This window comes from Dendropsophus ebraccatus, chromosome 5, assembly GCF_027789765.1.
Source record: "Dendropsophus ebraccatus isolate aDenEbr1 chromosome 5, aDenEbr1.pat, whole genome shotgun sequence".
Classification (NCBI taxonomy): Eukaryota; Metazoa; Chordata; class Amphibia; order Anura; family Hylidae; genus Dendropsophus; species Dendropsophus ebraccatus.
In genome coordinates this window covers 69676690-69703092 of record NC_091458.1, presented here as the reverse complement: position 1 = coordinate 69703092, position 26403 = coordinate 69676690, and the positions used below count along the sequence as shown (strand labels likewise).

The 26403-nt window shown below is 44.0% G+C and overlaps 1 protein-coding gene across 3 annotated transcripts in view; it reads left to right on the top strand.

The window, feature by feature from the left end:
- Positions 1 to 564: 564 nt before the first annotated feature.
- The window catches only part of AKAP11 (A-kinase anchoring protein 11), a 49465-nt gene continuing 23626 nt past the window's right edge, over positions 565 to 26403 (top strand). For 2 of the 3 annotated variants that reach the window (XM_069970551.1, XM_069970550.1), the window contains exon 1: positions 25275 to 25401. Coding sequence is in view for 1 of the 3 variants with exons in the window: in XM_069970552.1 (XP_069826653.1) it covers positions 12411 to 12473; positions 15915 to 16025; positions 17562 to 17609; positions 25276 to 25401 (348 nt within the window). In the remaining 2 variants the exon portion in view is untranslated. Of the gene's footprint in view, positions 804 to 12374; positions 12474 to 15914; positions 16026 to 17561; positions 17610 to 25274; positions 25402 to 26403 lie in introns of those variants that run through there. The other variant, XM_069970552.1, reaches the window with a different exon arrangement.

Below are 26403 nucleotides of genomic sequence, written 5' to 3'. Positions count from 1 at the left end.
AGCTCCATAGACACCATTCTATGGGCCGGCTGATTCCGCATTCCGCCAAAAGAATTGACGTGTCAACGAGAATCCCTCAGTGTGAACCCACCCTCAGGGTGCATTCACACATACAGGTTCTGCAGCAGATTTGAAGTTGCAGATTCAAGGCAAATCTGCAGCAGATCCTGTAGGTGTGAATGAACAAAATGCCCCCCCCCCCCCCCCCCCTCATACTATGACCAATGTGTGACATTGCACAGTGGCAGTGCTTCCCAGCTGTGGAAAAACTACAACTCCCAGCATGCTTCTGACAGCTGCAGCTAGTTCTCCTATTACACTTCGGCCATTCTGCTTATAAAAGTCCCAAAGTATCTAAGGTGTAAAAGGAAATACAAGTCCCGGTGTTGCCCATAGCAACTAGTGACAGAAAGCAGGAATGTGATTGTAAGGAAACCCAACATCAGCCGGGCTGGGAGCTCTGGGTGGACATGTGTATAGAGCCCTAGCCGCGCATCCTCCCCTCAGAGCACCGGCTGCCAACCCTGCCAACCAACGCGACTGAGGCTGCGCGCCGGCTGATGACGTAGGAGACGTCAGTGGTTGGAAGCACAACAGCTCGTCAGCTGCGCAGCGGAGCCTGCACGGTGTCGGTGTCCGGGCTCTGCTGAGGATGGTGCCGCTGCTTGGACGGGCTCCGACACGCTGAGTTACCGCAACCCTGGACGGGGCAGCAAGCAACAGGGCTGCACATCTGCTGGGCCGCGGCTGTCATCGAGCACCGGGCGGAGCTGTGGGGGCCTGACCTGAGCGGATGATCCCCGGTAATAATGATGGTGGCAGCGGCGGGTCCTCTCTACCTGTGCGGACATATGTGTGATGGGTGTGCACGTCCCTGCACACCCCCTTATATCATCATCCCATCATACAGCAGTGACCTGGGGCTCCTCAGCTGCTGCTGCACAACTACCACTCTCAGCTGCTCGTGCATGATGGGAGTTGTAGTCCTGCCACAGCTGGAGAGCCCTGGCTGCTGGACTATTACTCTCTGTTGTCATCCATTTCATGCTTGATGTGTAGGAGCTGAGGTGTGTCAGTGTGGATGGATACAGCAGGCCTTTAGCTGGATGCTGGGCTGTGTAGTGCTTCCCTCTGGTATACAGTGTGTACACAGACAGGTATACCTAGGAATAGCAGCTTTTATATTGTACCTTACATTTCATCTATCTGTATAAATGGTGGTTTCTGCTGCAGATACGGCCGCACATCCTGCCCATACACAGGGGGAACTCCGTAGGAAAAAATACAAAGGTCACATTGCTTTTGCAGCATGCCACTTGCTTTTTATAAAAAAAAAAAAATTACAGTGACTGTACCACCAGGCCCAGGCTGAAGCACTGGAAGCGAGCCGACCCACCCCCAGTAGGAAGAAACTCCAGCCCCTCCATGATGTGACTCCATTAGAATCAATGGAATCCTATCAGAGGGGGTAGGGCTCCTCCCAGTCACTTTAAGAGCAGAATCTGTGATAAATCCACCACGTGTGAATAGATCCTTAGTGGGGAACCAAAATATTTAGCTGCTGTCACCTAAAGCCATGTTCACACATTGAAGCTTAGAATGGTCAGGAAACAAAATTTCCCATCATGCATTTCTTCTCCCTGATTGGTCCTGATGTAGCAGAGCTAGTCATGATGTAGTTCTCTAATGGCGTCAGATGGCTGAAGTGATGGAGCCCACAACTTTAACCCCTTAAGGTCAAAGCCTATTTTCGTTTTTGCGCTTTTGCTTATTCCATTTAAAGTTTAAAAGTCCATAGCGCTTGCATTTTTTCACCTAGAGACGTATATGAGCGCTTATTTTTTGCGAAACCAATTGTACTTTGCAATGACCGGCATTATTTTTCCATAACATATGCTGTGAAACCGGAAAAAAATCATTTGCGTGTGAAATTGAAAAAAAAACGAATTTGTTCTGATTTCGGGGAGTTTTGCATTTACGCCGTCCGTCCTATGGTAAAACTGACTTGTTATGCATGTTCCTCAAGTCGTTACGATTACTATGATATATAACATGTATAACTTATATTGTATCGGATGGCCTGTAAAAAATTCAAACCATTGTTAACAAATATACGTTCCTTAAAATCGCTCCATTCCCAGGCTTATAGCGCTTTTATCCTTTGGTCTATGGGGCTGTGTGAGGTGTCATTTTTTGCGCCATGATGCGTTCTTTCTATCAGTACCTTGATTGCGCATATATGACTTTTTGATAGTTTTTTATTACATTTTTTCTGGATTTGATGCGACCAAAAATGCACAATTTTGCACTTTGGAATTTTTTTGCGCTGACGCCGTTTACCGTGCGAGATCAGGAATGTGACTAATTAATAGTTCGGGCGATTACGTGTGCGGTGATACTAAATATGTTTATTTATTTATTTATTAATTTATATTTATAAAATGGGAAAAGGGGGGTGATTTGGACTTTTATTAGGGGAGGGGATTTTTTATTAATAAACACTTTTTTACTTTTTTTTTTACATGGACTAGAAGCCCCCCTGGGGGGCTTGTATATAGACAGCACTGATCTCTCATAGAGATCAATGCTGTGTATATACACAGCAAAGATCGATTAGATCGGTCATAGATTACTATGGCCTGCTGCAGGCCATAGCAATCTATTGCCGAGCCAGGATCAGCGTCATTCCGACGCTGAGGCCCGGCACGGGCAGAAGAACGGATCTCCCCCCCGCGATCGCATCGCGGGGGGGAGATCCGTCCCACTAGACACCAGGGATGTGCGGCGCAGTGCCTCTAAATGCAGCTGTCAGGTTTGACAGCTGCACTTAGAGGCTTAATTAGCCGGCGCGGCAACGGGACCCGCGCCGGCTAATAGAGGCACTGCCCCGCTGCACGTGTCAGCCGGGATCAGCGCCGTTCAGAGCGGGGTCCCGGCGGGACCCCGCTCTGAACACCCCGAGCGGCACCATGACGTATCAGATTCGTCATGGGTCGCTAAGGGGTTAAAGAGGTTGTCCAGCGAAAAATCTTTTTCTTCCAAATCAACTGATGTCAGAAAGTTATAGATCTGTAATTTACTATTTAAAAAAAAATCTCAAGTCTTCCCATACTTATCAGCTGCTGTATGTCCTGCAGGAAATGTTGTTTTATTTTCAGTCTGACACAGTGCTCTCTGCTGCCATCTCTGGCCGAGACAGGAACTGTCCAGAGCAGGAGAGGTTTTCTATGGGGATTCCTATGGAAAGCCTCTCCTACTCTGGAGAGTTCCTGTCTTGGCCATCTCCCATCACCTGATACTCACCTCTTTTATTAAAAAAAAAACTTCATGTCCATCTGACAATTGACAATTAACAATTGTCAAACTATAAACCCACATATCTCTCTAATGGAACAGCGTATTAAGTAACCATAACAAGGTGTACAGTCAGGGACCTACGCCATTTAATGACAATAAAGTCTTAGTTTTGGGGGTCCCAAAACAGGTCCTCTTCAAAGTATACCCATAGGGACAAGAAACCAGGAGAAATATGCTTAGCGTGTTCTCTCCTGGCTCTGTGTGATGTGTCCTGGATGGGCCCATAATGTAAATCGCTGGGGCTGTTCAGGTCTCATAGCCCTGCGCACAGAAAAGCCACGTGAGATAAATTCATGTGTCATCTGCTGGCACATCTGATCCCTGCCAGGGTTTCTTTAAAATTGTATCTAACACATCTGAATATAGGGAATTTTATCTAACACAATTTTATCTAACACATCTGAATATAGGGAATTTCCTGTAGATGTCTTTCAGTGTGCTTATTGCTGGAAACAGGGTGGCTGCTGTGGTCTATGGTAACTTGTGGCTCCTTAGGTTGGGTGATCCCAGCTCAGGTTCTATTCTTTTGCATACTTGTCTGTTTGCTCCATATAATGGTAAAGACTCCGTCCATTTCATACACAGACCACGGTCTCGGTGGTGTCTTTGCTAGCCAGTGATTGGCTATGGCAGTCCTGTGGTCAACACACACCATTATCCCTGGAGTCTAGAAAATAGATTGTTGGGGGACCATGTCTGCATGGAAGACGTAGGAGCTAGAGATTAGCGAACCTGGAGCATGCTCGAGTCCGTCCGAACCCGAACATTCGGCATTTGATTAGCGGTGGCTGCTGAAGTTGGATAAAGCCCTAAGGCTATGTGGAAATCATGGATATAGTCATTGGCTGTATCCATGTTTTCCAGACAACCTTAGAGCTTTATCCAAGTTCAGCAGCCACTGCTAATCAAATGCCGATCGTTCGGGTTCGGATCGATTCGAACCCGAACCCGGTTCGCTCATCTCTAGTAGGAACTGGTAGGAGTCTATCCTTATTATTCTATAGCATTGTAAGCCATTTACCTTTTAACACAGCTCCGCAACAAGCACAGCCTGAAATAATCGGGCCGTGTAAAAGTGTCAGCAATTAGCAGATAAGCTGGAAAACATCCACTCGTCAGCTGATCGCATCTTGTGTGTAGGCCTATAAGTCATTGTTTACTGGCTGCACATCTCAATGCAATGCATTTAAATGGCTGCATGAACAATACTCCTACATCTACAGTTTGGCATGAAAAAAGTCACATATTTTTGCGCAAGCTCCCATTTGTGCAAAAATTGTGACTTTTTGCCCAACCTCTCCAAATCTAATAAAAGTGAAGCGGATGGGTCCTAATTACAGCCAGATTTATTAAAATATACGCCAGAGAGCTAACATATATATTGTAGCTGAAATGTACAGTAGCTCAAGAGCTGATATGGCACGTGTTACAGGCATCTTTGCTTCCCGTCAGGATAGGGCTGCCCACTTGGCTACCTAGCCCAGAATGAACTTAGATTTATATATATGAATGACAAGTTATCCTGGAACTTTTTCCACAAAGTTATCTATTTATATATAAATATACATCTCCTGCTGTATAACATGATGTTATTTTAATGTAACAGGTTCCTTCAGAGATATTGCTTGTATCGTTATTTATAAGGCCTTCCTTACACTGGGGACACCTGACTGCAGCTCTATTGCGATGTATAGAACACCTTGGGGGAGATTTATTAAACTGGTGTAAAGTAGAATTGGCTCAGTTGCCCCCAGCAACCAATCAGATTCCACTTTTCATTTTCCAAAGAGTCTGAGGAATGAAAAGGTGGAATCTGATTGGTTGCTAGGGGCAACTGAGCCAGTTTCACTTTACACCATGTTTGATAAATCTCCCCCCTTGTGTCCAGACGGTCCATAGTGTTAAAGGGAATGTGTCATTAGAAAACGACTTATTGTTTAAATGTTTTTTTATGCTAAACATATTTTTCAAGTTGTTTACATGAATTGATCGTTGCTGCACAGGGATGCCCGTGCCGCAGTCTTTTTTTTTTTTTTTTTTTTTACTTTTAATGGCCCAGCTTAAAGCACTGGAGGTGGGCCTATCGGCCCCCAGTGTGACAAACTCCCTTCCCCTCTGTGACGCGCCTAGATTCATTCTAATGGAACTGTGTCACACTGGGGGCCAGCGGCCGTCTTCAGTGTTTTATGCCAGGTCGGTGCCCAGAAATAGACTGGTCAATTCATGGTTTAGAAAAAAAAAAAAAAAAGAGATGTACTAGTGGTACATTTGCTTTCAGAACAGCCTACACTAGATGGTACAAAAATGAAGTTACTGTTATAAAATAGAAAAAGATTAGAATAAAAGAACAACTTTTAGTATCTGATTAGAGATGAGTGAACCTTGAGCATGCTCGAGTTCATCCAAACCGAATGTTCGGTATTTGATTAGCGGTGGCTGCTGAACTTGGATAAAGCTCTAAGGTTGTCTGGAAAACATGGATACAGCCAATGACTATATCCATGATTTCCACATAGCCTTAGGGCTTTATCCAACTTCAGCAGCCACCGCTAATCAAATGCCGAAAGTTCGGGTTCGGATGCACTTGAGCATGCTCCAGGTTCGCACATCTCTATATCTGAATCTTGTCAGTAAAAAAAAAAATTAGCTGACACAATCCCTTTAAACACTTTCTTGCTGACAGCCTGGATTACGTTCTATGTAGGCCACGCTGTGTTGGAGCGGTGCATATAAAATGAATACATAGTGTGACAAGTTCTTACATTCATTTCTGACCAGTCTGAAAACTAGGCCAATCCAGCATCAGTGCTTGGATCTGTTATAGGATTAGAGATGCATTCTCCTATATTGACACATCTTTGCTGCTACTTTATGTAGACCTTTAATACTTCTGCAGTGTAATGACGTGTATGTTACTGTGGTGTGGTGGTGCTTCATCTCTCTACTACATTGTTTCCATTAGATGTATAGACTTTCAGAACATCCCATTTACAGAGGGAATATCATTTCAGTAAATGGGCAGGGACTGACCTAAGTCTCTCCTCTTCTCCAGTATATACATTATAAGGTATAGGACATTGTCTGCATTAGCATCCCAGCATCATGAAAGCATCATCAGTTTAAGATGACTACTATCTGACCCTATTAACTTCAATGGCGTCCATCAGGGGTACTGTATTCTTAATGATAACTGTGCAGACTGTTGTTCTTTCAGCTTAAACGTGTACAGGACTTTGTATGTTTAGAAATGAAAGAAAAACTTTATATCATTCTCTTACTATATATTATGAAGGTGCTCTGAGGTGGAAGTGAAGGTTTGGTCATAGAAATGAATAAGGGGTAACATGATGGCTGTACTTGTGCTGCATTGCTATGTAGTCTAATGTTATATTACAGACCAGTTATACAAATACCATTTACAGACATGTCCAAAGTTTGTGCTAATGGGGTACAGAGTGCACTGTCAATTCATAGTACGCTGCACTACAAACATATTTCTGTGTATTGTTAAAATTCTCTTTTTCTTTTTTTTTCTTTTTTATTGATGGCTTATCCTTAGGTTATGCCATCTATATCATATTAGTGGGGTCTGGTACATGGCAGCTGTTGGCTAGAGAACCAGAAGAGCCGGAAGCAGACTGCCCTATACCTCGTGTAGTAACCATGCTGGGTTGCTGCAGATAAGTGAATAGGAGCAGAGCAGCAGTAATGTGGCACAACTACTGCCCAATGCTCAGAACCAAAGTATCCGGCTCCATTTGATGTTTACGTCCGGGTGCCAAGGCTGTGCTGCCAGGTGTGCACTGATTAGCTATTAATGGCCTGTCCAGAGGATTGGCCATCAGTGACATCTACCTGGAAACCCCATTTAATGGCCTAGCTTGAGAGTAGGCTAAAAAAAGTTTGATTTATACTACTAAAAGGGTAATTTTATACCGACAGCAGGATACGCTGTCTGTTGAACTGCCCGTCCTAGAAAGTCAACACCACTTCTGGAAAAACCCTGTCTCTGGTGTGCACCTGAACGTACAGGTCCCGGTGGTGGGTACCCTTTAAAAGAAACATATTGTTGGTATTGTTGCATCTGTATTGTTGCAAGCCCAAAACAATAAAATAAGAAGGCCACTCTCCACTCCTAACATGGCAGGTTTGAAAGGCACAGATCACAGCAGGGGTTTCAAATTATACCCCAAAGTATACAAAAGCTAAAACGCACAACAGGTTTCAAAGTTGGACCTGCTTCTTTCTTAGATTTCTCACTCACTGATTGGTATTTCTGAGTGGAAATGACATCACAGGATTGGGAGACTGACTGGGTACCATATCGATGCACTTCAGAGGGGCGGTAAATAGAACTTCTTTATTATGATCCCACTTACCCCTGTTTCCCCTGGATTTTTCACTGTTGCCCAGAATACCCCTTTAATTCCTGCGTCTCTCTCACACACACACACACAGCCTGCTGCAGCCATAGCACACTGAAGAAAAACACAGGAAGAAATATATCAAACTGGTGCAAAGTAGAATTGTCTTAGTTGCCCCTAGCAGCCAAACAGATTCCACTTTTAATTTTTCATGGAATCTGTGAGGGGAAAAAGTGTAATCTGAGTGTAAGACAATTCTACTTTACACCAGTTTGATAAAAAGTACCCCACAATCTTCTCCCAGAGAGAAAACACCACATTGAGGACAGAGGTTACAGCTACACTACTTATGTCTTCTTCTTCTCATGCTTCTCTATATTACACAGGATATCTTCATATTACACTTCTGCTCATATACAGTCATCCAGCATCTAGGAAGAGAACGGCACAGATCTCCCCCCACGCAATGCTGCCAAATGGTGACCACCAATTTCTCCCGACCACCCTTATCTTATCAGTGCTTTATTACTGATATATGGAGGAAATGTTTCACCTTTTCTAACTAAAGGCATGTGAGAAAGTGTTTTTGTTTTTTAAATAAGGTCCTTAGACATAAAATATAGTCAGAGTCAGAGTTGGTACACTTTATTTCCGACTGCAACCAAAACTAGCTCTGACTCTACAGCCCTGCTTGTTACCTTCTCTTCTTCCTTTGTCCTGGTTATACAAACAAAAGGGAAGCATTTATAGGGAAAAGATGAATATTCTTTATTTATTGTTTTAAAAAATATAAAAAACACACACTCTCACAGGCACCAACACTAGGGTCTGTATGATGTCACATGAGAAAAAAAATTTTTTGTTACAAAACTGACACTTATGACCACACAAATGCAGAAAATAGGATCCCAGGACACCCTTAAATGAGTATATCTTGTATAGTGATGTTACCATCATACAATGTTTCCCCTACACACGGAATAAAAGTCGATAAGTATATATACAGTTAAAGTGCAAGTGCTCAAACCAGGTAACAGGGCTCAAATGGTAAATACAACCAATAGGCAGGAACATGAGGGGGGAAAAATACACATAAGGTATGCAGCATCACAAGGACAGGGGGGCTGACAGTAAGGCACCAGTACGCCTATCACACATCCCCTGCCACAAACCTGTAAACCAGCAGTGGAGGGTCTCTGGTCCACAACCCGAGACCCTCCAAGTATGTGTGGATGCAACGTTCCTGTTTTCGGGATTGGGCATAAAATGACACACCCATCCTGCCATACAGCATATGGGGAACAGTGTCACCACCACCCTCAGTCTCCACAGATTTTATAAGAGTACATAGATATAGTGAGATGATCCTCCCTCTGACTATATATTGGATTGTTCTTCTGATCTGCTGGTATCTTTATGTCCTTGGTCACAGTAAGGACAATGGTATGTCTTGGTAGTAGACTGAAGCTGATGGAAGAAGTTGCATGATCTAATACAGTATTCAGGTCTATTTCTGCCACCAAATTAACCCCTGAGAACCATTAGCAGAGTTCCCTCACCTACCAGAGAGGATTGTAGTGTGACGTTCCCTGCCAATGAATAATGTATTCCTGTCCTAGGGCTAACAAGCAGGAGGTTATGCTGCCATTATAATTGCTCAGCAGGGATGAGATTTCTGCTGCTTCAGGTTCTTTATATATCTGAATTATTTGGGGAATAGAGATTCTAGAAAACAAAGCAATCAGGAGGGAATGTCAGAGGTCACTATGTGTGCGCTGGAGAGTATAGAGCACTGGCTTTGCCTGTAAGTTTTAAATGGAAGCCACCTGATCGTCAAAGGGTCCAGCAGCTAACCCCTATGTATATATGTCTGGCTTTGTATCACTAGACATGTCCACTGCAGTGACTGATGCTAGGTAAAGGAAGTGTTACATGGCAGTCATTCAGATGAATTGATGCCTTTGTAATGCAAGGATTGGCCATGTCTGCCAGGGACAGAGCTGATCTTAAATTGTGCTGCTCCATCCTGATTTATAGAGGAGGGTCTCTAGACCAGTGCTTCTCAAACTGTGAGGTGGGCCTCACCATTGAGGCGCCCCCTAGTTGTTGGTGAGGCCCAGCTGGGGAGCGTTTTCACAATGGCAACTATGATCTGCACATCTCCATTTTTGCAACATTATTAGTTTGTTTTGTACTTGCCTTATTAGTATATAGAGTTTGGGAGATGGGTGAAAGAGTAGCTCTAGCATTATTTTCAGGTTTTAAATGGACTTTCACCACAGATAGTGAGGCCCAGCATCCTCTTGGTCAGTCTGGTGAGGCCCAAGCATTGCCTTGGTCTGTTGGGTGAGGCTCCAGTAGAAAATGTTTGAGAAGCACTGGTCTAGACAACCCTATTGCCAGCCTTACTGCTAGCCTTCGCACTCGAGAAATCAGCCACTATTTGCTGGTACAATGAATATTAATAATCATATAAAAGAATTAATATTTAGAAAAGTTGTAGTGACCACGTGGTAGGGAGCAATGTCCCTATAGTGGGTTATAAAGGGAAAATTGAGTGTATGTGCAGGGGGATTCAACTGATTCTCCCTGGTTTCTCTGAGCTGGGTGTTACATTACAGCCCACTGATCAAACCAGGGAGAAGCCATCATCCTACACCATTTGGTATCTCCGCACTTCCCACCTCCACTGCTTTTCAGCTAAATCAGAGCTAATTTGTATGGGGGGGGGGGACCCGCAATAGTGGACAGAAACTAGAGAGTGGAGTGTTCTTCCCCTAACTGTATCTCATGATCACAGTGGGTCTCAGGAGTAAGGGCCCCTATTACACCAAACAATTATCGGCTCTATTTGGCCGATTACTTGCCATTCTGGCCAATAATCAATTAATGTAATAGGTCATGTTAAAAGGCAATGATCAGCTGACATGCACATGGACCTATCAAAACGACAACGATAGTGACTGTCTGCAGCCGTCACTCCATGTAATATGAGCGACAGCAGCAGACCACTACTATCTTCTAAGGATCGTCCAGGCAGCCCCACTCTATGCTCCCCACTTGATGTTTGCGAGTAATAGCACAGATAACTGGTCGGGAATGAGGAGCAAGCAACACTGATCTGATAGGTTGACACTCGCTTGCCCCTTAGTATCGGGCTGTACAATATGGCCCTAAGACCCAGGGCAATCAGTACCTTTTGCCTGATGACACTTTAACCCAAATGTGGCCAGACTTTCAGATGAATGCCACCATTATTTAAGTTTAGAAAGTAGGATTACATATTTATGTATCATCAATGAAAGATGAAGAAAACCTTCTCTGCAATCTGAGTCAGCCACTATTCTGTACAATGAAAGGGCGTGCTGCGTTCTTCCAAGTTCCATAATCTTTTAACTTCTATTAGGGCTGGGCAATATGGCCAAAATACAAAATCTAATTTTTTTTCCCCTTCAATATTTTTATTTAAATATTAATTTTTTTTTTTTTTTTGCTAACTCCCCCATTTACTTACCCCTAATCTTCCCTGAAGTAACCCCTTCCCCATTTTGCAGTGGCCCCAGCACCTTCTGCATGTCCCATATATGTTCAGCCACAGGGGAGCAGCCCCTTCCCCAGCCTGGTGCCATCCTCTATGTTGGTGGGGAAAGGCAGGTCTGTGGAGCTGGATGCCAAGCAGCCCCTGGCTGTGCGGTCAGCAAGGGGAGACTGCTGATAGCTGGCTTCCCTTGCAGCGCATCTCCGCTGGCCCCGTAAGCTTTATTCTATTGTTTGCCAGATTCTGCTGTCCGTCTGAAGAATGGACCAGCTCAATCTTCAAGCGGACGGTGGAATCTGGCAAACCATACAATGAAGCCTATAGGACCAGCATCCGCTAACAGAGGCGAGCTGGATGATCTGCTGGGATTCCGTAGTGTGCACATACCCTTACATTACAGGACGTTACAGAAAGCCTCTAGGCTGATGAAAGATGAGGAGGATGCCATTTCCTTTATTACCATATATTTTACTAACATATATCATCTTGTACTGATAAATGCAAAACAAATGGATGCACTAGATTTGCCTTAGCAGCTTGACAACTGATGTGTTCAGAGAATAACTATTAGTGCTGAAGTGTGAGGAAGCCGTGGTTTTAGGAACTTCCTGCACATATCTAACACGTTCTTATTTTTACAGATCACAGATGAGTGATTCTTGATAAACATGTAAAACAAACCATATCGGAAGTTCCCTACATGTTAATGAAAGGGTGGTTATTGAACCGCTAGAGTCTACAGCTTCTATATCTTTCTAATATAGAATACGGTCAGATCTTGCTTTCTCTGTCTTGTTTCCTGACAGATAATAATATACTATATATCATTTCCACATATACATTGTACACACATATAATGGTTCCTGAAAAGTCTTAGGTTGCAAGTGAATGGCTAAAAATAGGGAACACTGTGATCCACACAAATCCCTCTCAGGAGAAAGGTCAATATCCAGTTTGCTTTTGCCTTACATACAGGATATAACAGCTTGTGGACTAAGTCAATCTAGTAATAATTCTGCAAAAAGATTTTTTATTCCTTTGCTGTTGATAAGCTTAGTAATATTTTAGATTTAATACTCTTGGCTGGATTCATATGAATTTATCTTCTATTCCAGGTATGCAGGCTGTCTAACAATCCCGGACCTCTCATCATGGATGCTTGCACTCAAAGCCAGTGTTGTCAGATGAAGCCAAAGTTATCCATAAAAAAAGAAGTAAGTTACTGATGTGATTTTGATGTCCGGTAATACAGCACCGTGCCTATTCTGTGTGTGGGATAAGGAAATGTACACTGACATGACCACCCCTCTGTATGCTTTCCCATGATATGTTTGCTGTGCATTTTAAGAGAGAGTTCCAAATTTAAAGGGAACTTCTCATGTGAAAAATAAAGGCAGCGTGTTATAAAGCTGGAAGATCTGATTTATATATAGGTTTGTGGGAAATGTTTTAGAATAACTTGTCATATATTCATGTAACCTTCTGCTCATTCTGAGCTAAATATCTAAGTGCACAGTCCAACTGTGATTGACAGCTTTCCATATTCTCTCTTACAGATAGCTGTCAGTCACTGAATAGGACCGCCCACTTGACTAATAAGCCCAGAATGAGCAGAGATTTATTTCAATGAATAAATGACAAATTCTTCTGAATTTCTCTCACAAAACTATATATGTCTACCAGATCCCCCTGCTGTATAACACGTGTCGGCAGATTGGGCTGCATTTTAAATGTGACAGGATCCCTTTAACCCTGAATTACATTCCAGTAAAAGGTTTTGTTCTGGCTAGAGATTTGTTGCAAAAAGTGTATAGTTTAAATAAATGGGGAATTGTAATGTGCAGGGTATTGCCTATAAAATGGTGGGAACAGCAGACATTTATACCCTGTATGTTTCGAAGTGTGGGGATAAACCACAGTACCTGAAGGAAATCATTTTAGGGATAAGCAGAACTTACAAACTGCTTGCAGGCACCAGGTGTGACTGTACAAAGGTAGAATAAGGGAGCAGAGGAAGTTCAGAGCAGGGCTGGAGCTTGTCATCTGAGAATAGTGTTTATAACAGAGGTGGCTGAAAGCTCCTGGGGTAATCTCGGGAATTTAGAAGTTATATTGTGTACTGTTTGTTTTGTAAAGCAGAAGTAGAAAAAAAAAAGTAGTAGGTGTGTCCAGTGCAGCTACAGTATATGTGCAGGACCGAGGTAGAAAGCAGCCCATCTAGCCAGAGCTAGGTGAGAGCCATTCTACCACGCCACATGTAGATTTAAATACAGTAGTAAATAGCAGAGTTAGAAGGTAGGTAAAAAGGGAGCCTGTGGCCTCATTCTTCCAGAGAATATTGAATATATAATAATCAGGGCTCCAGACTAAAAAATTTACCTGGGAGCCATTGGCTCCTAACCTGAAAAATTTAGGCGCCAAATAGAATATTTGGTCGCCAACATTTTAAACCATGTAAAATTAATGTTATGTTACATGGGACTTACTGTGTGCAGAGGCCACGGCAGCCTCCTCCTCCTTTAGATCCTTTCTTTTCTTAGTTTGAAAATGTTCAACATGGAAACTTGCAACTTGACAACCATATACAGTCTGACAACCATATACAGTCTGACTCAGTACTTCAGCTTCACTTGGCTAGCCTTTTAATGAGGCTTACTCTTCTGAACTTGAACTTAAAGGGAACCTGTCGACCCCTGTGCCGGGGTGACAGGCTCCCAACCCCCCTATACTCACCTCATCGCGCCGGGTCCCGCTTCTGAAGATGGTCGGGTCACGGAGATCTCAGCCGCTGCAGCCCGGCGCGCACACTGAGAGATGAGTCCAAAGCTCATAGAGAATGATGGGAGAGTCCAGCGCTCCGTCATTCTCTATGAGTGTTGGACTCATCTCTCAGTGTGCGCGCCGGGCTGCAGCGGCTGAGATCTCCGTGACCCGACCACCTCCAGAAGCGGGACCCGGCGCGATGAGGTGAGTATAGGGGGTTCTAACGGGGGGTTGGGAGCCTGTCACCCTGTCACCGGGGGTGACAGGTTCCCTTTAAAAGCTTGCAACAGTCTATACATACTGAGCTAGACTTATGACTGCAGCCATAGTGACCCCCCACAAGATGTGTATATAGATAGATATATCTCTCACCTAGTGACTAATGCAAGTGACCCCCTACAATACAGACACCTGAGGGGCCCTGATAATAATAATTGTGCATATATCTATCTCCCAGTGTCTGCAGCCAGTTTGCCCTACATTTATAGATGGCCCCCTCCCCTTATAGATGACCCCCTCCTTTTATAGATGACCCCCTCTACCCCCATTATAGATGCCCCCTCCCCCCCCCCCATTATAGATGCCCTCTTCTCCCCCCCTTATAGATACCCCCTCCCCTTATAGATGACCCCCTCTACCCCCATTATAGATGCCCCCTCCTCCCCCCATTATAGATGCCCCCTCTCCCCCCCATTATAGATGCCCCCTCTTCTCTCCCCCTTATAGATACCCCCTCGCCTTATAGATGACCCCCTCTATCCCCATTATAGATGCCCCCTCCTCCCCCCATTATAGATGCCCCCTCCTGCTCCCCATTATAGATGCCCCCTCTTCTCCCCCCCTTATAGATACCCCCTCTCCCCCCCTTGAAGATGGCCCCTCTTCTCCCCCCATTATAGATGCCCCCCTTCTCTTCCCCCCATTATAGATGGCACTCTCTTCTCCCCCCATTATAGATGCCCCCTTCTTTTCCCCCCATTATAGATGCCCCCCCCCTTTCCTTTATGCTAAGCAGTATTTAAAAAAAACAAACACACAAACTCACCTGACAACCCGCTCCCCCGGCGATCCTCCTCTTCTTCTTCGGACGCTGTCCCCGGCTGATGCGCGGCTGCCGGGGGTGTCCCGTCCTATCCCCGGCAGCGCGGCGCGTCAGTGAGCTCTCTGTACGCCGGGGCTGTGACTTCTGACACAGGAAGCGTCTCTGACGTGCGCTTCCTGTGCCGGAAGTCAGGGCCCCAGGCAGCTCACTGATGCGCCGCGCTGCCGGGGATAGGACGGGACACCCCCGGCAGCCGCGCATCAGCTGGGGATACTTAAAGAGACAGCGCGCCGCCGCCGGGGCCAGTCGCAAATGGCGCCCAGATTAATAAATCTGGGCGCCATTTGCAAAATATCAGTCGCATTGGCGACCATTTTGGTCGCCATCTGGAGCTAATTCCAGAGCATTTTGCTTACAATTGAACGCTCTACTGTTCCTTTGTTATCCATCATAGTAATGTATAAATAAATTGACAATTGGGCGTTATGAGCTAGGGGTCTGTCCCTTCACACTGACACCATCCAATCAGTGATGACAGTATAAGGACACACTCCTTTGTTCGCTAGGTAACTGCTGCATGTGTCTGGTTGCATTCATCTCTGTTCACATAGATAGTTGTGGCTGGAGAACACTATTACCATTTGATTCCCACTATATTGTATGTGCTTTCTGCCAGGCTGCAATGTCTGTGCCCTGAAGTATGGAGCCAGATGTTGTTGCTATTATTCTGCCTTTTTGGCACTGACTGTCAAATACATACAGGGCTTTGTAGGTTCCCCTCTTGGTGACTTTTGCTGTATTCAGGTTGTGGTTGCACTGGCTTCTTTCACTTCACCATTTTCTTCTACAGAACGTCAGCGAGGGCCTACTAAGCTCCGTGAAGTCCTTACTACAAAGCAGGAAGGAGCTGTGCACTATCACAGACAGTGTGACGAGTAACAAGACAGAGGATTTTATTGAGGTCAGTGCTTTCCACACTCACACAACATAAATATTGTAGCTTTCTGTAGACTTATAAATGGCTTTGAGTGTAAAGGTTAAATAGAACCACAGGATATTTTCAGGATAGCCAGTTCAGCCAGTATTAGCATATAAAGTAGGGAAAGCAAGATGTCCCCAAATAAAGTGACAACCACTGTGCCCCCAAATAATAATGGTTACCACCCTAGTAAAGCTCATCTCCATGTCCTGCAGGGTGAGGCTTCACTAGAAGGGTAGAGGCTCTGCAGGCAATACTGCTGACTGTGGACTGTGCTTGGTTATATGTGTTTTGTATATCAATCCAGCTAAAGACTGAAGATCCACCAAACTAGGTTTTGGTAGCTTAATAGGATAAAACCTGCCGGGCTGCTAAAAGAACAGCCTCAGTCTTAAAATGCTAATTTATATGCAGTGTATATACAGAGGAATAAAAGACCAGCTTAAGAAAATCACCTGACCAATGTGCAAAATGCTTGTCTTGGTATATCTGTCACGCAGTAACCCATACACTTACACCCTGCACATGCTTTCCTGATGTGCTGGCTGATGTCATGTCAACCCTTTTCCTAGCACTGGTGTCCTATTGATGGTGCTCAGAAGAGTTTATGGAGATCTGATGTACCAAGTGTAATATTATGTATATAACTCTTGGTGGTGCTGTTGCTCCACTGTAGTTTTTCAGAATGAAAACTTCTGTGATAAAATAACATGGTTTGCTATAAAAACTGTACCCCCTTGGAGGAGCTGTTTTTCGATTTCTGACACTGCATCGATCATCTCATAGAGTGGAAGAAATGTTTACTGATGGCAGAGTTCTGGTATATAATATGGCTGCATTCACTCCTATGGAAGGTTCCACAACAATATAATTTATTGCCTCTGTTTGGGGCTGGGTTCACACTATGTATATTTGAGGCTGTATTTGGTCCTCATGTCAGTTCCTCATAGCAACCAAAACCAGGAGTGGATTAAAAACACAGAAAGGCTCTGTTCACACAATGATGAAATTGAGTGGATGGCCGCCATATAACAGTAAATAACTGCCATTATTTCAATACCACAGCCATTGTTTTAAAATAACAGCACATATTTGCCATTAAATGACGGCCATCCACTCAATTACAACATTATGTGAACAGAGCCTTTCTGTGTTTTTAATCCACTCCTCGTTTTGGTTGCTATACAGCCTCAAACATACAGCCTCAAATATACGTAGTGTGAACATAGCCTTAATGTGAATTTTTTTTTGAGTCTGACATAATGCATTGAATTTTTAAGTGATTTGAATATTTAGAAATTACAGTACATGGAATATGTTTGAGGTATTTGATTCATTCTCTTCTGTCCATTCACTAATTGATATAAGTAAACACTCCTGTTATGGAAGGCATTGTTTCTACCCCAGCCTAAAACCTTTGCACAGTATTTTGTGTGTGTGTAAGATACCAATATAATCATTAAGAAAGCTACTGCATCTGATCCATAATCCATAATCTGATCCATAATCTTACTACAGGTTACGTTCCTTGGTCTTTCAGAGGAATCAGGAGTCTCAAATACTCAGGTACTATAGCGTGCATTAACTATTATTGGATGTTTGATAGTTGTCAGATATTAAATCAATATAAATTGGTGTAGCTGACCTGTGTGCCAAGGTTAACTGGGCCGTAACCACCCCTAATCACAAATGCAAGTAATACCAAAGAAACAAAAAGGGTGCCTAGTGCTTGAGGCCACTTGTCATGCTTAGTTGAATGTATAGACTGTGTCTACTGTATACAAGTGGTCTGCTGTGTAAGAATTCCCAAATGTTATAAGAATTGTAATTGTATAACTGATGATTGCATGATTATGCAATACCCAACGGCTTTAGAGCCTAATGGGTGTTTACTTGGTATCCTGGACGATAAGATCTGGACTCATCATCAACTTATATGTCTACAGGAAACACTGTTTATGGCTAGGTAGGCCATAGCCCTCCAATGGATGGACCCTAGATCCCCCTCGCTACAAGAATGGATAGCTTTGATGAATACGGCTGTGTGCTATGCAAACCTAATGTTTAAGCACAGGGGGTGCCTGACTAAGTTTTGTAAAGCATGGGGGCAGTGATGCCATCACTCTGCCACTAACTACTCCACAACTATGTTTACCCGTCTTAGGGATGCATTGACTGCTCCAAACTCTTAAAGCAACTCTGTACCCACAATCTGCCCTCTCCAAACCGCTTGTACCTTTAGATAGCTGCTTTTATTTCAGGATCTGTCCTGGGGTCCGTTCGGCAGGTGATGCAGTTATTGTCCTAAAAAACAACTTTTTAACTTGCAGCCCTGTGTCAAATTGGTGTGGCCTAGAGTTTCTGTGCATTAGGCTTGTGCTGCCTCTCCGTCCATCCTCTCCACCCTCTTCATCATTAGGAATGCTCCAGGCAGGTTCTCTTCTGTTCACATGTGCTGGATCGTTAAGGCAGTGTTCAGACAAGTGAGAATTAGGTGAAATTCTGCCAGGGCCATTCCTAATGGTGAAGAGGGTGGGGAGGAGGGACGGAGAGGTGGTGCAAGCCTTGGGCATAGACACTCTAGGCTCCGCCAATTTGACACAGGGCTGCAAGTTTAAAAGTTTTATTTCAGGTCAATAACTGCATCATCTGCTGAACGGACCCCAAGACAGATCTTGGATTAAAAGCAGCTCTCTGAAGGTACAAGTGGTTGGGGGGGGGGGGGCAGATTGTGGGTACAGAGTCACTTTAGCTTCTCTTGTATTTCCCCCTTCCATGATACAGTCCATCTGTGTTGCTCTGCATCACTTTACCCCTCTTTATTAGTACTACCAGTGTGCCAATGCGTGACTGTGTAGATGCGGATGTGGTGTGCGGATTCCCCAAATGTTCCTGGGTTGTTCTCTACATGTACTGACTAGGGATGGTCCGAACCTGCCGAGGTTCGGGTTCGTATGAACCCGAACGCTTGGCAGCAGATTCCCTCTGTCTGCCCGCTCCGTGGAGTGGGCGGATACAGCGGGAGGAACGCCTGGAAAACTGGGATACAGCCTATGGCTATGGCTGTATCCCAGTTTTCCAGGCGGTCCTCCCGCTGGATCCGCCCGCTGCACGGATCGGCCAGACAGCGGGAATCATTACTGAGGGTTCGGGTTCGTACGAAACCAAACTCTGTTCGGACCATCCCTAGTACTGACTTTGCATTGTTTTGTTGTGTTCTGATATGTGCTCCTTGCTTCATAAAAGTATGTGCATAGAATGGATCACACTCTTTATTGTATTCTTTTACATTGACTTTATTATTCCATATGCGACCATGTGATTTGTGTATATGTACGTTGCCTTTTAACTCTTAATAAAACGAGTTTAAAAAAAATTAAATAGTCCACTGGCATGCTGTGGCTCCGCTATGGCTCTAGCATTTGATCTAGAATAACATAACACTACATTGGATGATTGTTTATATGTACCACAAGGTGCCTGTGGACTGTTTGTATTATACGACTATTTATATGTTGTATAATATAATATACAACCTATAATATAATATTAATGTACAATCATTTTTTATATATTTTATTTTAGAGACTAATATAAACAACTGTTTTTGTTCATAAAGCAATTTCATGTATAGTTAAAACAAACAATGGGACCCATTTGAGATACTGCATTCATTCATTTATTTATGCATTTACAATTTTTATAGCATTTGGGAATTCATATACAGCAGAAAACAGTGTATACATTTAACTAGGCATGACATAAGCGGTCTCGAGGACTAGACACCCTATTTTTCTTTTTTTTTTTTCTTTTTTTTTTTTTATATATAGTTGTACATATGTCAGTGTAATGCCTGTTCATCAGAGAATCTAAGTCATCTTATTTCTATGGGTTATAGTTTGGCTCAGTAATAATAACCTGTGCACCAACATGTAAATGTAACAAACTTGCCTTCGCCCGTGGCAGCGCCACCCTCGCCTGACATATCAGCGCTGCTTCCCCGGGCTGCGAGGGTAGTGGGCATAGGGAAACGCCGGTCCATTTATCCACATGCTGTGCAGAGTGTGAATGCTGTCAAGAGATTGAGGCCCCGGGTCAGTCAAATCCGGTCCCAGTCTTTCAGATCTCCTTGATCTGGTCTCCCTGAGAGGCTCTATATAAGGCTTCAGCTGCTTATGGGAGTTGCCTGTGAATTGGTTTCAAAGCCTTACTAGCATTTATCTACCTGCTGATACCTGTTGTTCTACTGACCTCTGCCTGTACCTTGGAATTCCCTTTGTCTCTGTGATTTGGTTTTTGACATGCTCCTCCTGGACTTTCTGACCTCGGCTTGATATCTGACTTTGTCTCTGTTTTGTGATTTTGTTCCTGGCGTGTTCTCCTGGTTTGACCTGGCTAGTCTGACTTTGTTAGTTCTGTCCTTTTCCCTATCCCTCACAATATCTTAGGAAGGGACTGCCGCCCAGTTGGGGGCCACTGTTTAGGGTGGTCGTCAATTAGGTAGGGACAGCAGGGGGTTTAGTTCCAGGGCTGCACTCACCCTCTACCCCTCCTGACATTACAGATTCACAGGCCCTATATATTTCCACCATGGACTGCATGGAAGCTCAGATACAACACTTGACTCAGTCAGTGCAGGACCTGGTGGAAAGAGTGCATTTAAAGGAGACTACTCCAGTTCAGGCAGTGACCTCAGGCTTTACTGAGCCAAAGATTAAGATGCCAGACACACTTTTTCTGGAGACAGAAAGCTTTTTATTGTCTTTAGAGAGAGTTGCAAGCTTTACTTCAGACTCTGACCCCTATCATCTGGTTCAGAAAGTCAGCAAGTAGGGATCATTATGTCCCTGCTCAGAGGAGACCCTCAAGAGTGGGCATTTTCCCTCCCCCCTGAGGCACCGGAGTTACGTACGGTGGATGAGTTCTTTTCAGCCCTAGGGATACTGTATGATGAACCAGATCGGGCAGCTTTAGCAGAATCTAGACTTCAGTTTTTGCGTCAGGGCTTCAGGCCTGTTGAAGAGTATTGTGCAGAATTTAGAAAGTGGTGTGTAGCTTCTGGTTGGAATGATCCAGCACTTAGGTGGCAGTTTAACCAAGGATTGTCTGACCAGTTGAAAGATATGTTGGCGTGTTACCCTCATCCTGAGACATTAGAAGCAGCCATGACTTTAGCTGTTAGACTGGACCAACGCTTGCAGCAACGCAGGAGAGAAAAGCAGTCCACAATAGCCTCATTTTTCAGCTCTGAGACTGTGCCACAAGTGGAGGTGGAACCCATGCAAGTTGGAATGGTTCTGTCTCCTGCTGCCCGGCGAGAAATCCGCAGAGAGAAAGGGCTTTGCTATTACTGTGGATCTGCTTGTCACTACATACAAGAATGTCCCAAACGTCAGCAAGCTGAAGAACTTCAACGCCTATGTGGTCACAGGGAAGGCCATATAGGCAAAGAGGTATTTCCCACTGTATCAAAAAAAATTCTGTTGCCAGTTTCGCTTAGTTTTGAAAATAACTCTGTTTGTGGGTCTGCATTAGTTGACAGTGGTGCTGCAGCTAATTTTCTTGATTTAAAGGTAGCTCAACAATTGGGGTTGCCCTTGGTGTCCTTGCTTAACCCTTTAAAGTTGAGAGGGGTAGATGGTACTCCTTTAGGGACTGGTTCAGTCCGCCACTGTACCCCTAAGATCTTGTTACAGGTGGGGTTACTGCATTATGAATATTGTTCACTTTATGTTATGGAAGGTCTTTCCTCTGAACTTATTCTGGGGTTACCCTGGTTAGAACTGCATAATCCGGAATTTAACTGGACCACTGGAGAATTGATTAAGTGGGGGTCTGGATGTTTTGACCAATGCTTTTCTGTATGTCTAACCAATCTCTGCAATGGAGAGAACGAAATACCTGATTATATTGTTGATTTTGCTGATGTTTTTTCAGAAACTGGAGTTAATGTTCTTCCCCCTCACCGTCCTTACGATTGTGCAATTGAACTGCTTCCTGGCACCAGGTACCCAAAGGGAAGAATATATAATCTTTCTGGGCCAGAGAGGCAATCCCTAAAAGATTGTTAATGAAAGTCTTGAAAAGGGGCATATCCGGCCCTCTGTCTCACCTCTAGGAGCTGGTTTCTTCTTTGTTAAAAAGAAAGATGGTGGTCTTCGTCCATACATAGATTATCGTGGTTTAAATAAAATTACAGTGAAGAACCAGTATCCTCTTCCTTTGATTCCAGACTTGTTCAATCAGATCTTGTGAGCCAAGTGGTTCTCTAAACTAGATTTGAGAGGTGCCTACAATCTCATCCGAATAAGAGAAGGGGATGAGTGGAAAACGGCCTTTAATACCCCAGAAGGACATTGAGTATTTAGTTATGCCATTTGGTCTCAGTAACGCTCCTGCTGTTTTTCAAAATTTTGTGAATGACCTGTTCAGAGACTGCGTTGGTCAGTTTATGGTTGTCTACTTGGATGACATACTGATTTTTTCTAAAGATAAATCCTCCCATATTCAACATCTCAGGCATGTTCTTCAGGTCCTTAGAGAGAACCATTTGTATGCTAAACTAGAGAAATGTGTGTTTGGGGTCCAGGAGATTCAATTCCTTGGGTATGTTCTGACCCCTGATAAGTTTTGCATGGACCCCGAAAAAGTCAGGGCTATTACCGACTGGGTAAGACCCACATCGTTAAAAGCCCTACAGCGATTTTTAGGGTTTGCAAATTATTATCGTAAGTTTATTAAAAACTTTTCTGTAATTGCCAAGCCATTGACAGATTTAACCAGAAAAGGGGCAGATGTTGAAAATTGGAGCCAGGTTGCTGTTACTGCCTTTGAGACACTGAAACAGTGTTTTATACAGGCTCCTGTCTTGGTCCAACCAGATCAATCCAAGCCTTTTATTGTAGAGGTTGATGCATCAGAATCTGGTGTTGGGGCAGTCCTGTCCCAAGGCCCCACTACTTTCACAAATTTGCATTCTTGTGCTTTCTTTTCTAGAAAATTCTCTGTTGCTGAACGAAATTATGATGTGGGTAATAGAGAGTTACTGGCGATTAAGTGGGCATTCGAGGAATGGCGCCACTTCTTAGAAGGTTCATGTCACCAGGTAACTGTCTTAACTGATCATAAGAATTTAACATACCTGGAATCTGCAAAGCGATTGAATCCACGCCAGGCCAGATGGGCACTATTTTTCACTCCTTTTGATTTTGTTGTTACTTTCAGGCCAGGTTCCAAGAATGTGAAGGCTGATGCCTTGTCGCGAAGCTTCCTGGGCAACCACCCCTCTGATCCTGACCCTGAGCCTATTTTACCCCCTGGGGTTATTATCTCTGCTGTTTCCCCTGACCTGGCATCTAGTATTTCATTAAGACAAGATATGGCTCCATCATCTCTTCCTCAGGGGAAATTGTTTGTGCCTCCAAACTTAAGATTGCAACTTCTGAGTGAATACCATGACTCTGTCCTTAGTGGTCATCCAGGGGTGGTTGGTACCAAAAAACTTTTATCACTGATTTGCCCCTGTCTGAAGGCAAGTCAGTGGTTTGGGTAGTAGTGGATAGGTTTAGTAAAATGACACACTTTATTCCTTTGTCACAACTACCTAATGCCAAGAAATTGTCTGAACTGTTTATTCTGCATATTGTTAAACTGCATGGTATACCTGAGTATATTGTGTCAGATCGTGGGGTCCAATTTGTCTCTCGGTTTTGGAAGGCCTTTTGTTCTAAATTGGGTACCCAGCTCTCTTTCTCCTCTGCTTTCCATCCTGAGAGCAACGGACAAACTGAGAGACAAAACCAGAACCTGGAACAGTATTTAAGGTGTTTTGTGGCAGATAACCAAGAAAAATGGGTGTCATTTCTGCCACTTGCTGAATTTGCCTTAAATAATCATTTTCACTCGTCAATCGGTACTTCACCCTTTTTCTGCAACTATGGGTATCATCCTCGTAACTCCTCCTTCTCTTCTTCTTTATCAGAAAATCCAGAAGTTGAGATAAAAACTAATGAGCTGTGCACAGCCTGGGCTCAGGTTCAGAAGAACCTGCAAAAATCCCAGAATAAACAGAAACTAGTCGCTGATAAGAAAAGGTCTGCTGGTCCCAGTTATGTTATAGGAGACAAGGTCTGGTTGTCAACCAGGAATATACATCTTAAGGTACCCTCTGGGAAGTTGGCTCCGAGGTTTATTGGTCCTTATGAAATTGCTGACATTATTAATCCTGTCTCCTTCCGTCTGAAATTGCCTGACTCATTCAAGATTCATGATGTGTTTCATAAGTCTCTGCTAAAAAAATATGTTCCTTCTCCTGTGTCTTCCCGGAGCCCTCCCGTTCCAATAGAAGTTCTAGGGGAACTGGAATATGAGGTCTCCAAGATTTTAGATTCTAGAAGGTCTCGGGAAGTACTTCAATACTTGGTTCATTGGAAGGGTTATGGACCTGAGGAGAGGTCGTGGGTTTCAGCCAGGTCTATTCATGCTGACGCCCTGATAAAAAGGTTTAATAGACTGAACCCTTCCAAACCAGGTCCATTTAGTAAGGGTCTGGTGGCCCCTCGTAAAAGGGGGGGGTAATGTAACAAACTTGCCTTCGCCCGTGGCAGCGCCACCCTCGCCTGACATATCAGCGCTGCTTCCCCGGGCTGCGAGGGTAGCGGGCATAGGGAAACGCCGGTCCATTTATCCACATGCTGTGCAGAGTGTGAATGCTGTCAGGAGATTGAGGCCCCGGGTCAGTCAAATCCGGTCCCAGTCTTTCAGATCTCCTTGATCTGGTCTCCCTGAGAAGCTCTATATAAGGCTTCAGCTGCTTATGGGAGTTGCCTGTGAATTGGTTTCAAAGCCTCACTAGCATTTATCTACCTGCTGATACCTGTTGTTCTACTGACTTCTGCCTGTACCTTGGAATTCCCTTTGTCTCTGTGATTTGGTTTTTGACGTGCTTCTCCTGGACTCTCTGACCTCGGCTTGATATCTGACTTTGTCTCTGTTTTGTGATTTTGTTCCTGGCGTGTTCTCCTGGTTTGACCTGGCTAGTCTGACTTTGTTAGTTCTGTCCTTTTCCCTATCCTTCACAATATCTTAGGAAGGGACTGTCGCCCAGTTGGGGGCCACTGTTTAGGGTGGTCGTCAATTAGGTAGGGACAGCAGGGGGGTTTAGTTCCAGGGCTGCACTCACCCTCTACCCCTCCTGACATTACAGTAAAGCTTTCATCCTCCTTTTACATAGGGTGTAGCAGCGTTTCACTTAGACATTCCAGAACTGGTCAGATCTCTTCATCTGTGCAACCTAAATGATAATGAAGTCCTTCTGTTAAAAGATGAAAAGGAAGCAACAAAATCAAATTCACCCCAGGTAAGTGATGAACCACAGCAGACAGGAATTTTCTGTCTGAAGGAGTTGGCTATTTTCTGATTGCCTCTTAATAATATGAATATGAGAGCGTTGCCAGGGGTGTAGATAGGGTAGAGAGCATGTGCCAGGGCTTGGTAAGAAATAGTCAATAATCATTAGTAGTATTATTTACTATATGACCGCTAAGAGGAATTCTATATCAACCCCTGACATGAACAGTGTAGTAATATTGAACATGCTACCCATTCTACTTACAGCATTTTATAGAGCTGAAAGAGTTAAATTGAATCTATCAGTGGTAACTTTTCAGGTTTTTAATTGCAGTTATTGAATGCAAAGCCAGGACCAGATCATAAATGCAGATGGGCTGGCTGGCAAGCGCTCATCTGGGGGGGCAAGCATACAGCAGTGGCCCATGAGTTGCGGCCAATCACTAGGGTACAGTTTCATGTACCTAATCCTCTATGGATTTGATGACATGGATTTAGGTATTTAAATTGATTAAATTAGTTGCATTAAATCTGCAGTGTTTTCAGTTAGGGGGCATTCACATGTCCGCAATTGTGCCGGAGTTATAGACAGGAAAGGAATGTAATGGTGCCGCAGCATAGTGCCGGCCGGGGAACGAATTCATTATATTCCTTTCCCGTCCGTAACATCTGCAACTTTGCAGACGTGTGAATGTCCCCTAAGTGTGAACAGACCGTTAAGGAGAATCTGTGAGGTCCATAACAGGTACAGCACTGTACATCCTGGCAGATGGATCCAAGAGAGATATAAGTGACAGGACCTTTTTGAAAACATTTGATATTAGCCTTTTTGTTACCAGCTGAGGTGTCATAGAGGTGGAGCCGAGACACAGCAGCACGGCCCTCCCCTGCCCCTCCTGCTCAGACTGACTGACATACAGGACAGTGCTACTGTCTATGGGACACTTTAGCTGGTAATGAAAAGGCTAATTTTAAAAGTGGTGGCTAAAGGTCCAGTCATTATATCTCCCTA